The sequence below is a fragment of the Poecile atricapillus genome, chromosome 17, assembly GCF_030490865.1.
Source record: "Poecile atricapillus isolate bPoeAtr1 chromosome 17, bPoeAtr1.hap1, whole genome shotgun sequence".
In the NCBI taxonomy this organism is placed as follows: Eukaryota; Metazoa; Chordata; class Aves; order Passeriformes; family Paridae; genus Poecile; species Poecile atricapillus.
The window spans coordinates 10,964,353-10,980,269 of NC_081265.1; the positions used below are offsets into that span (position 1 = coordinate 10,964,353).

General features: G+C 52.1%; 1 protein-coding gene across 1 annotated transcript in view; it reads right to left on the reverse strand.

The window, feature by feature from the left end:
• The window catches only part of NTN1 (netrin 1), an 82,705-nt gene that overhangs the window by 19,404 nt on the left and 47,384 nt on the right, over positions 1-15,917 (reverse strand). The window contains exon 2 of the mRNA XM_058852130.1: positions 13,371-13,559. Coding sequence (XP_058708113.1) covers positions 13,371-13,559 — 189 coding nt within the window. The remainder of the gene's footprint in view (positions 1-13,370; positions 13,560-15,917) is intronic.

Here is a 15,917-nt window from a genome sequence, read left to right on the forward strand (position 1 = left end):
CACCGCGGGCACAGGAAGGAAATGCCCTTGTGGGGTGGAGGACCTGCTGTTCCCGGCCAGATGGATGCAGCCTTGATGACAGAGCTGGGCAGATGTGAAGGGTTTGGCAGGGGATGTAAATACTGCACTTGAAAACATTCACCATCTCATTTCCCACAGTGGGACTTTACCGGTGCAGCTGTTTGGGGGAAAAAATTTAAAAAAAAAAACAAAAACAAAAAATACGGCAAAAAGAAGAAAAGAAAAAAAAAGAAAAAGAAAAAAGCATCAGGGCTTGTTATCATCACTGCTCCAAAAGGATTACGGCCTCGCACATTTGTTAACAGCCCTGATTTCTAAGAGCTACAAGCGCCGTGCCAGACTGCGGGCTGCCCCTGCTGAGCGGTGGCAGGGACAGGCAGGCAGGAAGGAAAGCTTTCCTTTTCTTCTGCAGCATCCCCGGGAAGGAGCCAGCCAAATCCCTCCCTGGGGAGCACTGATCCCGCTCTCCTCCTGCCCCTCAGGGGAGCTGCCTGCCAGCAGCTGGGCCTGGGGGAAACGTGTCCCACTGCCCGGGCCCTGGAGGGGCACCCCATGGGCACCAGTGCCTTCAAAGCCCCCAAAGTGGGCACGTCGCTCCCAAGAGGGCTTTTCCTGGACCCTGCAGTGCTGCTTGGTTTGTTCTGTACCCCCCTGGCTCTCAAACACCCTCAATCTGTCTCACTTGGGGACAGCAGACCATGTCCCACACCAGTTTTGGGTTTCCAAGTTTTGGTGTTTGGCTGAAGGTGCCCTCCAAGCCACCCCAGCACGATCCTGCACCCTGCACCAGCAGCCCCAGTTTGACCCTCACTGGGCAGCAGCTCCCAGGCTGATCCCTGCCCAGCAGGGTTTGGATGGTGCCTGGAGCACCCCTGCACAGTCCAATTTCTCCCTGGGGACATCCCAGAACCCAGCAAACTGCCACCAGCCCTGACCCTGCTGGTGCTGGTTGGGAAGAGACTGAGCCTTGCCAAAACCCAATGATTTTTCACATGAGAGGGGGAAAAAAAAACCCCTCAAGAAAACAACAAAGCCTTTGCTCCTTTTCTGCTCTTTTCCTAACACTTCTGATTTGGGGTTTTTGATTAAATGTCCCTCTCTCCCCTCTACCCTGAGCTCCCCCTGGGAAACGGCTGCTTGCAAACCTGCCCACAGCAGAAATCTCCTTTTCTAAACCTAATTTCAGTTGGAAATGTTTTAACATGAAAGAGCGTGGCTGGTGATGAGCAGAGGGATGCTTAGGTGGGAAAACCTTCAGGCTGCAGCTCCAAGGGTTGGCTCAGGTAATGCCGGGGGAGAGGGAATAAACATGAAGGCCTGAAGGAGGAACAGGAAAGAGTTAAAGAGCAGAGGGTCAGGAGTTAATACAAAAATAAGCAAATCAGGGAAGGGTTACCCAAGAAGAGGCAAAGGGCAGGAGGATGGGGAGCAACACCCTCATGTTTCAGGCATCCCCTCTGGGGCTGCTCCGGGCATTCCCTGCAGAGCCCAGAGGATTCTCCCATGTGAGTGGATCGCACTCATTTCAGTGGGACCGCTTGGATGAGAGAGGGAAAAGAGGGGAAAAAAGCCCTGGTGATGAGTAAGTGTGGATACTAAATGCAAAAAGCAAGCAGGGAACAGAGCCTATGTGAAACTAAGTCACACGGGTTTCTCACTCTGGCCTGAGAAAGCACGAGAAAGAATCCAAACAGCCCTTGGTAAAGGACAACAATCTCTGCAGGTGTTGTCTGGGAAACAGTCAAGGGGTGGTGTTCCACCTAAGCAATGATGGTGATGTGTTGTTTTAAAGACCAATGAGGGTTTTACCTCTCGGACCTTCTCAAACCCATCTATAAAAGAAGATTAAAATTAATAAACTTTGCTCTCTTGGACAATGCAGCTGAGAGAGTCATGTCGTGCTTCTCGCCATCCCTAAAACAGTTTAACAAGTAAGATCCCCCGACTCGGGCTCTTGGAGGCCGGGCTGAGAGCACAGAGCGCTCTTTGGGCAGCACAGAAATAAATAAATGGCGGTGCTGCCGCTCCCTTCCCGCATGAGGCAGCGGCTCGGCACAGCTCGGCCGGAGCCACCGGGGTTGTTTTTACAGCTGAATCTCCCCGAGGCTGTCTCCTCTCTCCCAGCCGGACTCCTGCGAGGATCTGATGTCCCCGGCTGTGATGTGCCCAGGGTGCCAGAGGCTCCGGGACTCCGCGGGCCGGGATTTCACCGGGATGGGATCCCGGCCCATCTCTGCTACACCTTGGGGAAAATCCTCTGTGGGTGCAGGGACCGCAGTGTCAGCGTCCCCTGGGGCCCCAGCCCGCTCTGCTTTCCTGTCTTCCCAAACCCCGGCACTCAGCAGCGGCTCGGCGCTCCCGCTGCTCTCGGATGCAGATGTGCCTTTGCTGTCCCTGTCCTCCAGAAGCTGAACCGGCGCCAGCAATTAGGAGCAATTAAAGGTAATTTACACTTCCCCGGCCAGTGCAAACACTTGCAGCCAGCAATTACAGGCTCTTCTCCTTCCCCAGCCATGGTTGCTGGGGTGCTGGTGCTTGATGCTGATTTTTCCAATCCAGTTCAAATTCCTTTGGGCTGTAACCCCGAAGCGAGGGAAGTCTGTCCCGGGATGCCAGCGCGGGGATGATTGGTGCAAACGCCCCTTTGGCATGGCCGCTGCCTTTCCCATGGGCACCTCGGGACTCACAGAACACATCTGCACTCCTGAACTTCCCTGGCCCTCATCCCTCAACTGCCCTGGCTGCAAGAATGTGTGGGTTTGTTCACCGAGGAGCAGAAATTCAGCAGTGGCCTGCACTGAGCAGAGCCCTCCCCAGAGCTGAGGTGGTCAGGGCAGGAGTGGCTGGGACATCCTGGAGATGACAAGGAGGGTAACACAGGAGGCTTTTCCTCATGCCTTGCTCGGAAGGATCGCCCCATAGAGGGTGCGGTGAGATGGGAGAGAAGCCAACGGGGATGATGCTGGAGCAAGAAAAAGGGGTGTCTGCACTCTGTCAGTGCACAGAGCACCGGGGGAAGGGAAATAACTCCCAGGATTTCGTTTTATTCAGAAAACCTTGAAGAAAAATTTATGCTGAGTGTCTGTGGCAGAGATGACCAGGAATTCCTAGTGAAAAATGAAGTTATTTTTTGGTTGAAAACATGGCTGTGGAGGAGAAAACAAGGAGCAGGAATCTGTGGGGAGGCTTTAACAGGCAAGGAGGGCAGCAGTGGGCGTGCCTCTGCTCCCAGCAGTTATTTTCCCTATAAAGTAACCATGGCCTGGAAAGCAGGGAGCTGAGAGCATTCCCAGGTGAGCACCTTGAGCTTGGCTGCTCCAGATGTGAGGAGACCACGTCGCTCTTTGCGAGACAGACCCAGAGTGGCCGAGTGGATGAGAGGAGAGCAGCCAAAATCCGGAGTGCAGAAAGAGGCATAATTGTTAGGAGGGAACAGGATGGCTCATCCACGCTGAAGGGTCCCAATTAACTGCATCCACTCCAGGAAAAGATCTGAGAGTCAATGAAACATCTGGCTGATTGCAGCGGAGCTCAGAAGAGCCACAAGATGGGAGGCTGTGCTGTGAAAGGGAGAGAGAGAAACTCTGAATTCATATCAGGGCACTATAGAAATCAATAGCACGTCCTCAGCTGGGAGCTGGAGTGAAAGGCACGGAGAGCACCCACGGAAAAGATTCGGAATGCCTTGCCAAGAGACGGTGGAGGGCTGCCAAGCAATGCACAGCGCCGGGAAGGTCAGACAGGTGCTCCTCTTCACTGGTCCTTAAAGCCCAGCAACAAAGGGACATTGAGGGCGTTGAAAAGGCAACCTTTTCAATGATAAAAGGAAACGCTGCTTTGCACCGCACGTAATTAACTCGTAGAACTCCTGCTACGAGACACCATGGCAAGGGCCCAACAGGATTAGATAGGGCTCTGAATGAGAACATCTGTAGTTACATTAGCTGGGATTAATATATATACGGATATAAGCACTGCCAGGCAGCTCCTCACCGCCTGCAGCCAGGAGATTTCCCCCGAGGCCCGGCTCTGCAGAACTGGCTGCCGTGGGCTTTTATAGCTCTGTCTGGAGCTGCCAAATCAGCCCCTATTTTCTGTACAAACCTGCTGAGGCAGAGCATCGCCCACCCCAGCCCAGCCAGCGATGCTTTTCTGTGCTTCAGCTCAGGTTTGGGGCTAAAAAACACCTGGAAACATCTTGGGGCCGTGCTTGGGATGAAAAACCCCACGGCTTTTCAGTTCAGGTGGCTGAACTTGTTGAGATGGTTCTGCCCCACTGAAGGTTGACAAATAGCAGGACAAAAATGCAAATATTTTCGCACCCCCGGTGTTCGGGCAGAGGCATTCCCAGCCGCTAATCCTGCCCCACACACGTGTGGTGAAAGGTAAACAGAGGGATAAAGCTCCTGGCTCAGCTCTCCTCAAGTGTGACCTTTATGGAGAAGGTGCCTGAAAAGAGCTGCATTTTTGGAGAATTAGCATCTTCCTGTTTTCGGGGAAGCGGCTTCCTTGGGAGGTTTTCAGAGTGATGAAAAATCTTTTGCCTGCACAAGAAAAAAAGGCTTTGTTTGCCAGGGTGTCACCCCGGATGTGCCAGGATCACAAAACTCCCAGGGCTCCAGGTCCAGCCTCTGGACTGAGCAGGAACCCAGCAATGCATTCAACTGGAAAAGAACCCTTAATTTACAATAATCATTGATGAAGGCTCCTGTATTCAGAAATCACACTCAGTTTGAAGTGCAAATTCTATCCCAGGTAGCCAATGTGCCTTAGGTGCACACTTATATTTAATCAGGCTTTAAAATGCTTTTCCAGAATCATGGCCAACAATTGCTTCCCTTTGGTTGCTTCCCTTCTTTCCTCCAAAGACTTCAACAGGAGTAAAAAAAAATGTGGCTACAGAAAACTTCTGGAAAAAATGCAACAGACCCAGGTTTGTTGTCAAAATGTCAAAACAAATTCAATTTAAATTCTCCTGTTGCCTCAACAACGCATCCTGATGCAGCAAACATGTCTCACTTCACCTTATGGTTTAGTGTTTAGAGGGGTGGTTCTGGCATTATTACTGAAGTGAGGTTTTGTTTTTATTGTAGAGTTGTTTTTTCCTGCTCCACTGTCTCCACTGTCTTTAGGAGCTCAGGTACTTTAAATCCTGCTCCCTCTGAATACATCTTCCCAGAGACTTCAAGGTGTTGAGTTGAACCCAGGAGAATTCCTGGAGCTGAAATCCATCCCAGAGGTGACCTTGAAGTGGTCCCAAGGAGGACAGGATGTTTTCACAGCTTTTCTTTGGCTCCTGTCTTTGGGAAATCAATTCAAAACAAGCAGGGCTCCTTCCTTTGGACACCAATCCCAGTTATTTGCCCATGGATCAGGGAAGTCTGAGCTGAACCTGAGCACCAGAGTGCTGAGGAGAGGTTTGTGCTGGCCCTGGGACATCCCATGGGGATGGGAGAGCCCACAGGCACTGCCAGAGCATCTCCAGCATGGGCAGCACGTCCTGCAAATCCCACGGATTTATAGGGAAGAGAAGCTGGAATTTGGTGTGCACCCACCCAGTCTGGCCCCAGCTGGTTTGCAAAGCAGAAGCAGGGGTGGAAATGTCTCTGTGCTAACTCTGAATACAAATAATGACTTTGAATATTAACCATTAACTGCTCTGCTGGGAGCTCGTCAGCCTGTCTGCCGCATTGGGAGCTGGATTTAGCCCTCCAAAGGATCATGTTCATGCTCAATGTCCCTCAGCACATTCTCCTGGAGATTTAAAGGTTTCTTGCCAGCAGAACATGAATTCCTCCTTTTATTGGGCAGAGCCAGACAATCTCTGGGTGTCTCCTGCTGCCCCTCCTCCCGTGTCACTTCTCAGGGCTCTCCCGTTTCCCCTCCTGGACTGGCACTCGGGGGGCCAAGGGCTTTGGTGCCCTGCAGTTTGGGCCAAATTTCACAGATTAGACCTTGGCTTTGTCTTCTCCATAACAAGGAACAGACGGGGCCACAAAGCCTCCACTGAACGAGAGTCGCCGCTAATCCAAGGGGCCTTGGAACCCCGGCAATAAATCCACTTTTTGGGCAGGAGCACCGTGGGCAGGCATTAGTGACACACACAATGGGACAATTATGGCAGCACTTCCCCAAATGCTGGAAAATTTCCTTGTTCCAAAATTGTTAAAACTTCCCCTGTCCACTGAGAGCTCCACTTCCCACGTGACTCCAGCAGGGCTGGAGAAGCTGCCAGGGACACTGAGATGAAGTGTTGGGGTTTCCTTCACCCCACTTTGCTGGCAAGATTTAGGTTTTGTTGTGATGTGATGAAAATCAAAAGGATGTGATCCCTTTGATTTTTCCATCAAAAATGTCAGACCTGCAGGAGCAGCTCTGGCCAGGCCAAGAGCAGCAGCTCAGTGGGGCACGGTGGCCTCATGGATCTAAAGCAAAACCCAGCTCCCCCTGCTCTCATGGGAGATGCTGCACGAGGAAGAGTGGGTTGGGAATGCTGTTATTGGAGGGAAAAAAAAAAGAGAGGCAAAGTTTTTCTCTTCCTGATGCGTTTTTAGCCTGGCTCTGGAGGAAACGAGGTTCCTACAAGTGCATTCTCCCACTAATAATAAAAATCAAATCTGGCAGCGGAGCAGAAGTCTCGGAGATAATGAGGTTGCCACAAGCCTCGGGAAAGGAGGCAGTGGGGAAGGTGAGGGAGAAACTGGAAAAGCTCTGCAGAAAAGGATCCTTTTGGTGTGCACAGCCCTCATGGGACACCAAAGCATCCACAGTGGGGAGAGTCCCCAACACCCCAAGAGCAGGGAGAAATCCCAGTGAGAGCTCCTGGGGCACAAATCCCAGCCCCTCATTTGTGATGCTCTGAGAAGCATCTGTTTAACTGGAAAAGAAATCCTTTCCCACCAGGAAAAAAACTTCTCATTTTAGTACACTGAAAACCAGAGTGTGGGGATGAGCAGGACTGAGCTTGGGTTTAATTCTCAGGATCTGAGAGCCTGAAGCACTTTCCACTCCTGAGAACTGGTCTGAAGAAGGAAATTATCTCAATTATTGGAAAACATTTATGAGGAAGGCAAATTATTCCTTTTTTTTTTCTCTGTCTTGTGGATATGCAAAGGTTTGGCTGTGCAAGTGAATTTGGCAACTTTTTTCCTTAGTCTGAGACCAGCGATGGAGAGCTGGGGTTTAGTCTGGTTTTATTTCTTAATAGGGTGCAAATTCCCCTCTATTGTGTCGCCACTTCTGACAAACCACATCCCAACCTGCCCTCCGGGATTGCTCCTGGATGCTTCTCTGCTGGAAACCCAAACCGCAGTTTGGAAGATGGCCCCAGTTTATCCAGTAAACTCCTGCTGGGCACCAGCACTGCCAGGATGTGATTTTTCAGGAATGCAGAGCCGGCTCCTGTCAGGGAATCAATGCTGTCTACATTTTCCTATTCAGCTGGATCATCCACATGTCTGCCATGGATTCGGGGCTCAGCTGTGAGCTGTGTCTCTCCTCTGAAGGTGCTGAGGTGGTTTCCAGGTGGCCATGGAGATTCCAGCTCTTTCTGAGGGGCTCCTCCATCCTCCTCATGGCTCCCTGGATTCAGCAGTGTCTTGCCCTGAATTCTACAACTCAGCAAACTCTGCCCACACAGAGGCAGCTGCTGAATTTGATGTGTCTGCTTATCCATCATTAAAATGTGGATTTTAATAGATTTTTTAAAAGCTGGCGTGGGCTGGGAGATGCCTTGTGTTGAGCTTGAGTCTTACTTGAACAAAAAGTCCCTGCTTTTCCATGGTTTCATTCTACAAACTCAGAACAGCGTAAGAGTTTTGGCAATGCTCATGTCCTGTTTTTCCTTCAGCCCAGGTGGGTGAATGGTGCAGCTCTGCCCTGGGTTATGGATGCTAGCTTTGGAGCAGGCTGTAGGCCCATGGCCTGCCAGCCCTGCCTGAGAAGCTAGCCTGGGAAATTCATGGGAGGATTCAAAACAATCCTCAAAGACACAAAACAGCCTGCAGGTGCTGTTTTCTGATTCCTGTGTTTTCCTTACAGGAGAAGGTCAGGGGGTGGTAAACCCCACTGACCAATGATGGTAATGTAGTACTATACTAACCAATAAGAGTTTCCTTTCTGTACTCTTCACGAACTAGTCTATATAACATGGCTGTAACAATAAACTAGAGATTCTCTCCTGTTCTGACTCCTTTGAGAGTCCGTGTCGTTCTTTCCGCCGTTCCTAATTAGAACGACACTGGGTCCTGGCGGTGCCATGGAGGAGGTGACAGTTGGTGGCACTGGAGCCTCCCGTGCTGCCCCAGGCCACTCCCACAGTGACCCGTGAGCATGGACAGCTTAAATCTGCAATTCTAGAAACCTTCTCTGATGTTCTGTGTGTGTCTGGGGGTTGTGATGACAAGTTTTAGATGCAGAAGTCATAAATCAGCTCTCAGGGCTTGCAATAATATCGATATAAGGAATTATGGGGCTGTGGGGAAGGGCACAAATGCAGGATGGAAATGCAACTAGAAAATCATTCTTGTGGCACTGGAAGAGAATCTCCACAGTCCTGGGGAGAAATTAAAGTCTGTGCTTGTCAGATCAATGCCTGGGAAGTTTGGAATTTCTCCAGGGATGTGATTTCTCAGAGGTGACCAAGCTCTGACACGAGAGCCCAACCCAAGCCCTGCCAGCACCATGAGCTGGCTCGTCTCTCACCTCAACAGTAGCTCCAGCTGGAATCCAAGAGGAGCAAAAGGAAGAAAGGAAGAGAAGGAAATTTGACCATTAAGGACAACTCCCTGGGGTGAATTCCTGGGAATTATTGCCTTGGAGTTTGCCTTAAAACCACAAGTGAGCTGGACAAGAGATTGGCATCAAAATGAGGCAGCTCTCGAGGGGAGCATCTCCCTCAAGGCTGCGCTTCAGCCCCTCCTGAGGTGACCCCAAGGGCAGAGCTGGGCTGGTCCCAGCAGAGACCTGCAGTGAGGAACAGAGGGCTCTGGGGACAGAGCCCTGCAGGAGCCACCACTGCTGGCCCTGCTGGCCCTGGAGCCCTGGTGGGATCCAGCCAGGCCATCCCAATGCATTTGGCATGCTTCAGCTTCAGTCTGCCCCGGCCAGGTGTGGATCGGGGGCTGTGGGGACAGGACACATCTCCAAGGCTGGAGGGATGCTGACCATGACTGGAACCATGGACAGACCAGTGTCCCTGTCCCACAGCAGGACACCAGCAGTGGGACACCTCTGGTGGCAGTGACACCATTCTCAGACTGTGCTGTCTGCCACGGGTGTTCCCCCACCACCTCCTGCGCCCCAACTTCCCAGCGGGACCCAGCAGCAGGAACAGAGAGGATCCATCTCCCCTGGTCCAACCTCCAGGGAATGAGCTCTCAGCTCTAAGCTGGTCACGCAGCTCCCTCTATAGTCAGTGGAGAGAGACGGGGACCGGTGCCACTGTCCCTGTCACCGGGGGCTCTGCTCGGCTCTCCCGGCAGCTCCTGGAGCCAAAGGGGTTCGGGTTCTGCCCTGCTCAATGCCCGCCACTGGCTGGGGAAAGCCCTTTATCTGCACCCCTGAAATCAAGGACGGGAGGCTGAGCCCATGGGGTCTCACCTCCTGCTCCAGCCCAAATTGCCTCCAAAATGCAAATGTCAAGTCTTGACCCGTGGTGGGTGCAGGCCAGGACGGGCAGGGAGGCTGGGAGTGCTTTTTGGGGTTTGCACAAAGCATGAAATCCTCCAGCACAGCTGGAAAACTCCCCAGGCTGCAGCAGCACCAGGCACACTGACAATCCCATTTCCTCCCAAAACATTGAGCCCTGATGAATGTGACCTCTCCAGGTGCCAAATCCTGCCCCGGCACGAGGGGTTTGTGCTGGCAGCCTCAGCACAAGTGCATTCAGAGCACATCTCGTTTGTCATCTTTTCATCAAAAAGTGTGCAAAGCCTCTCCCCAAAGTGCAGAGCTGTTTTACAGCCAGGCTATAAAACCCTGCAGATTCTCTACTCCAATGGAATTAAATTAGTGCCAATAATCTGGCAAATATCAGGAGGGAATTTAATCAAAAGAACCAACAGCAGGGCCCTGATTTACAGCAGCCCATGACAGAGCGGGGTGGACGAGGGTTTGTAGGGCCCAGATGTGGAATTTCACTTGCAACATCATTTGGAGCAGAGGGAAAGCAGAAGGAACTGGAAGCAGGGCTTCAGCATGCTGGGAGCTCTTGGTGATTTCTCAAAAACCAGGAAGAAAAGAGGGACAATTCATCCTTGTCTGAGTCTGAAAAAACAAACGTGAGCATTTCTTATACCCCGAGTTTTGTTGCTTCTCAGCACAGCCCCCAGAGCAGGGGTGTGCCCAGGAGCGGGGCTGCGATGTGTCTGCCGGGACAAAGGGCATCCTGCTCCCCTGCCCGCTGGGATGAGCCCACCCATCCCCCTGGAGCAGGAGCAGCAGGACCATCAGGCTCTTCCAGCCCGGGATCCGTGGCTGGGGCAGGGATCAGCTGCAGTCTGACCTCAGAATTCCAGGGAGCCCTGGCTTTGTGTCCCAGGGCTCGCCTGACCACCCACCCGGAGCAGCCACATCCTCCGTGCCCAGCTCCGTGCCCAGCTCCAGCCTGGCAGGCTCTGGCACACACCCAGCATTGCCACTCCATGCAATATCCCTGCTCCATCTGTCATCAATTCCTTTGCCTGTGGTTTGCAGCCTCTGTGCCACGGCCTGCCTGGCGTGGCTCTGTCCCAGGGCATCTCTGGCCACTGGCAACTTCCAGGCTTTTATCACTTTTGCAAGGAAACCCTCTGGAAGCAAACACAGAGGAAAGCACCTGGCATGACTGGATCACTGCTAGCCATCAGGGAAAGCCATCCTTAAAGCCCAGCTCCTCATGCCTTCACCTGCACTGCTGATCTGAACTTCAGATCATTAGAAGTCTTTTCTTTATCAATTATTAAAGGTTTGGCTCTTGGAAACACCAGTAACCCTGAGCTGGGCAGGGGGTGTTGCCCAGCTCTGCTTTCTGCTCACCTTTTGCTGTCTGAGCCTCATTCATGCCCTGCAACATGTGCAAAAGTTGGTGGAATTCTCTTTTTCTCCAAGTTAAAAAGAAGGAGACATTGTGCAAGCATTTCTGCATAATGTGTCATATTTTTGCATAATTACCAAAACCAACCATCTCAAACAATGCAGCTCCAGCCTCTTGGCTGATGTTTGATGTGTTGTGAGTTGAAGCACCTCATGCATGGGATGGAGTGGGAGATGAGGAATGCAAGGCACAGGACAGGCAGCTTAGCTGGATGTGTCTGTTAGGCTGAATAAATGGAGTTGAATTAATGAAAAAATGTCTCTGGCAGCTCTTTCAAGGAGCCTTTTCTGTGAGATCACCCGAGATCTTGCTGGGGTGGGTGAGAGCCACGAGCTCCTCAGCAGCTCCCAAGGTACCAGGGTTCTCTGAGATGCTTTTATTTAAATTTGCTATGTGTGGGACATGATCAGAGTGATGAGATGGATTAAAGAATCAGGTTTTATAGAGAAAATATACAGAAAATATGGTTCTTCTGGGTGCAGGCAGTGATGAGGGAGGTGGCAGGAGCTCCGGATTTAATTCCTTAATTTTAATGACATTCAGCCAAGAGGAGGCTCTGGGAGTGTTGGTTTGGTGAGATGGTAAATGAATGTTGTTATCAATGGAGAGGTGGCTGGAGCTGTTAAATGGGAGGGCTGGGTTTAAACCTGCCCATTTTCAACAATTATTTCAGCAGAAGCCCTGAGTCAGGGGAGAAAACCAGGGAACATCAACCTCACTGCATGATAAACAGATCTTGGGAAAAGGAGATTTCAAAGGGATGCCGGTGCTGTGGGGGATTCATTTCGCTGCTGTTGTAGGGACGGTGGATTTGGCCCCACAGAAACCCCTGGAGGACTGGGAAACGGAAGTAATAGGCTGTGAGCCAGCACTGAACATTTCACAAACCTTTGTGTCTGGTGGGTCTGGTGGGCATGGCTTTGTCACAAACTGCGGAGGTTTGTGGAGGAGCGCTGAAATTTGGCCATCTCCAGCTTCAAATACGGGAGAGGTTGGAAAAGGAGGAGGAGGAGAACAGAGCAATTGCAAGGAGGATTTCATAGAGAGAATGGTGGGGAATTCAGCCTGAAAACCTCCGGGAGGCCAATGAGGTCTTCTCAGTGCTCACTTGGGGAAACTGAGGCACAGAACGGCTCAGAGGTTTCCCACCTGCAGCGGCCACCTGGCCAGGTTTTTGGGCAGGGATCAGTGCTGTCAGTGACAGTGAAGGGCCAGGGGACAGAAAGGTGGACAGACAGGAGAGGGGAACAGCTGCCCAGCCAGGGAGGAGAGCTGGGAAAAGCAGGAATGAGCACCTGGGAAATATCAAAAATATCTCATTGGAATCATTTTCACAAGGTTCAAAAAGGGGGAGTAGGACTGTCTGAAAAAGGGATTTCTTTTCTGCTGTGGCAAAAAATGTCTGTTTTCAGTAAGGAAAAAAAAAAAAATAAAAATGCTGGAGACCCAAAACTTCCCAGCCAAAAATCCTGATCTGATGCCAAAAAGCTTTCCATTTCTTGTTGAAACAAATCTTTAGAGAGAAAAGAGCTGAGCATTTCTGTGGGAAACCCCAGCATTTTCTAATCTGGCTTTTGAATGTTTGATCAATTCCTTTCACTGCACCTCAGGTCCGGGATTTCCATCTCTTCCAGCAGTAGCTGAGAGTTACAAGGGTTCATTTGCAGGATTTGCTCTTCTTGCTGCTCCCGCCCCAGCTGAATCCCAGCTCGCCTCCACGGCCACACGAGGAAACCTCAAAATACTCTGAGCTCAAAATAAACTCGTTTCCCCTTTTTCTGTTCTCTCCTTATCCGGAGGAGTGACAAGTTCTGTGCGTGGGCCCTGCCTGAAAGGTGGGAGCTGGAGACGGGGCTTGGAGGAGGCTGATTTAAATTCTACATCTCACCCATACCTGGAATTTTGTGCCCCTCTGCCCTTGCAGAGTGATGACCAGGTAGGAGCAGATGAAGCACCATTTGTAAGTGATAAACCCTGAAATAACTTGAAGTCCTCCTCAGCTGTAAGGACTTTATTTCCATGGCCTCGTCCTCAGCAGGGGGCTGGGGAGAGCAGGGAGAGGGGCTGGCAGGGGATGTGGGTGGCCTTGTCCTCACCAGGAGGCTGCAGAGGTGATGGCAGGGAATGTGGGGGCACGAGGAGTCATTCCAAATGGCAAAAAAAGCAACTGCAAACCAGTTTGGGAGATGGAGGAAGAGCTGTGGCAGCAGAGCTGCAGGGAAGGGCTGGGGAAGGAGGAGCTGAGTGTTCCCACCACCCCACCCTGAGCCCCTACCTTTGCAGGCCTTGCGGTGGGAGATGGGCTTGCTGAGGTCGCGGTAGAAGCCCTCCTTGCAGTAGTGGCAGTGCCTGCCCGCTGTGTTGTGCCGGCAGTTGAGGCACACCCCGCCGCTCTTGCGCCCCGACAGCTTGAACAGCTCCATGTTGAAGCGGCAGCGCCGCGCATGCAGGTTGCAGTTGCAGGCTGAGAGAGGCAAAGAGGGGACATTGTCACCATCTGTGCCCAAACAGGGAGGTGCCAACCCTGGGGAGCTGCTGCCAACCCCTCTGTGCGTGCCCTGTCAGACTGGGGGGTCTCGGGATGGGGGGCACCTCTGGCTGTGAGAAGCCAGCTGCTCACCCACATCCCCTCCTGACCTGCGCTGTGGGCTGGGCCCAGCTCTTGGGAGGGCAAAATGAGGTTGCCAAGACCACATTTCAGTTTCCTAAATACGGCTTTGCCTCTCACTGTAAGGTGTGAACTTAAAGCATAAAAAGAAGGTGTTCCCCCACATAAAGATTGAATGAAAAAGCTTTTCCCATAGTTCTTCACACCACGGTGTTACTGTACCCCAGGTCCATGTACCCAGCTGGCCTGTGGGCTGCCCCTCCCCTTTTTACCTCATGTGTCCTTTCCCTAGAAATTCTCCCTTCCCTGTGTCCCCATTGGCCCCAGTTTGCTGCAATGCTCCACCCCTGTGATCCCATTGGCTCTCCCTGTCCCTGGCCCCGCCCATGCACCACTTTCCCCTGTTCCTATTGGATCCTGACCCTCGGCTCCACCCCCCCAAAGCCATCCCTGGCCCCTCCATCACTCCCTGCCTTTGTTCCTGGACCCCTTCAGTGTGTGGTTGCAATAAACCCCACTGGAACTCCCCACAAAGACCTCTCCACCATTGCTCAGCTATCTGTGGTGTGATTGTATGTGTCAGTGTGTGTGTGTGATTGTGTGTGTGATTGTGTGTGTCAGTGTGTGTGTGTGATTGTGTGTGTCAGTGTGTGTGTGATTGTGAGTGTGATTGTGTGAGTGTGATTGTGAGTGTGATTGTGTGTGTCAGTGTGTGAGTGTGATTGTGTGTGTGTGATTGTGTCAGTGTGATTGTGTGTGTCAGTATGATTGTGTGTGATTGTGTCAGTGTGATTGTGTGTGTGTGATTGTGTGTGTGTGTGTGTGTGATTGTGTGTGTGTGATTGTGTGTGTGTGTGTGTGATTGTGTGTGTGTGTGTGTGTGTGTGTGTGATTGTGTCAGTGTGATTGTGTGTGTGTGTCAGTGTGATTGTGTGTGTCAGTGTGATTGTGTGTGTGTGTGTGTGTGTGTGTGTGTGTGTGTGTGATTGTGGCCTGCCCAGACGCTTTCCTCTCTGGAGGTGCTTTTGGGAAGGCAGTGTCTCCTGACCACCTGCACCCGATGCTCCCTCCCTGCCCACAGTGTGGGTTATGGGGGGACTGTGAGGACAGGGCCCCTCTGTGGTTGGGGGACAGGGCACACAAACCCCTGTGACACCTTCAGCTTTGTCACAAGCACTTTCCCCCATGGAAGCACCGCTCATCTCCCTTCTCATCCACTCTCTCTTTGTGTTGTTACTGCTCGGTCGAAGGTCCCCAGACTGCTGAGAAACCCCTACTTCCCAGCACCTCAGGAACCCCCTCTGTCCCTGTGGGAAGGGGTTTCCATCACCACCTGCCCGACCTTCCCAGTATTCCCACTCTCACCACTTCTGACACACACGTTTGAGCTCTGAATGTCGTTCCAAGACCTCCCCAGCTGGTTTCTCCCTCAGCTTTTCACGCCACAGGCTCTGTCACTCACCTGCAGCCCTGACCAGGCTGATAATCTTCATTTCTGCCCCTGCATCCCCCATCCTGCCTGGGACAGCCCTGGCCTGACACCCAAATTCCAGAAGGTGCCCCCCTGCTCTGATTGCTGTGACTGAGCTGTCCAATTCCTCCACCATATGCAGCCTAAAGTCAACACCAGGCCTATTTTAACAGGGGGCCTTTGCAAAGGACAACTTCGGGACTTCAAAAGCTCGACCCCATGCCCGCCTCTCCCCAGAGCTGTCACGGGGCCATCAGGAGGCAGTTGCTGGGGCTCTGTGCTTTGCTGAGAATTTTATAGCTTGTTTTCTTTTCCCGTGGCTTTTATTTGTTCTTCACCCCTGAACAATGCAGCTGTGCCATGCCAGCCCACAGCTGGGCCCCTCGCCTCAGCACGGAGGTGTCACAGCTCTGGGCTTGTCACCTTCCCTCAGAGCAGAGATGTCTTAATCCCTCATTCCTTCCTGTTTACCTTATGGTGCTCTCCCAACACAAAGCCATGCTGTATTTGCTTAATTATCAAATTTCAGCCCAGAAGATGACAGCGCAGCTCCGGAGTGTTTCTTAGGAGCAATCCCCAGCTGACACACGCCGTGCCAGCACCGAGCAGAGCGGAACCCCCGTCCCCGCACCCTCAGCGGGATGGAGCCGCTGTCTCCGTGCTCTGCCATCGGAATTCCTGCAGCTGACACGGAGAGGCCAAACCTCACATCTCCACTGAGGCCGGCAGAGCAGGAGCAGCAG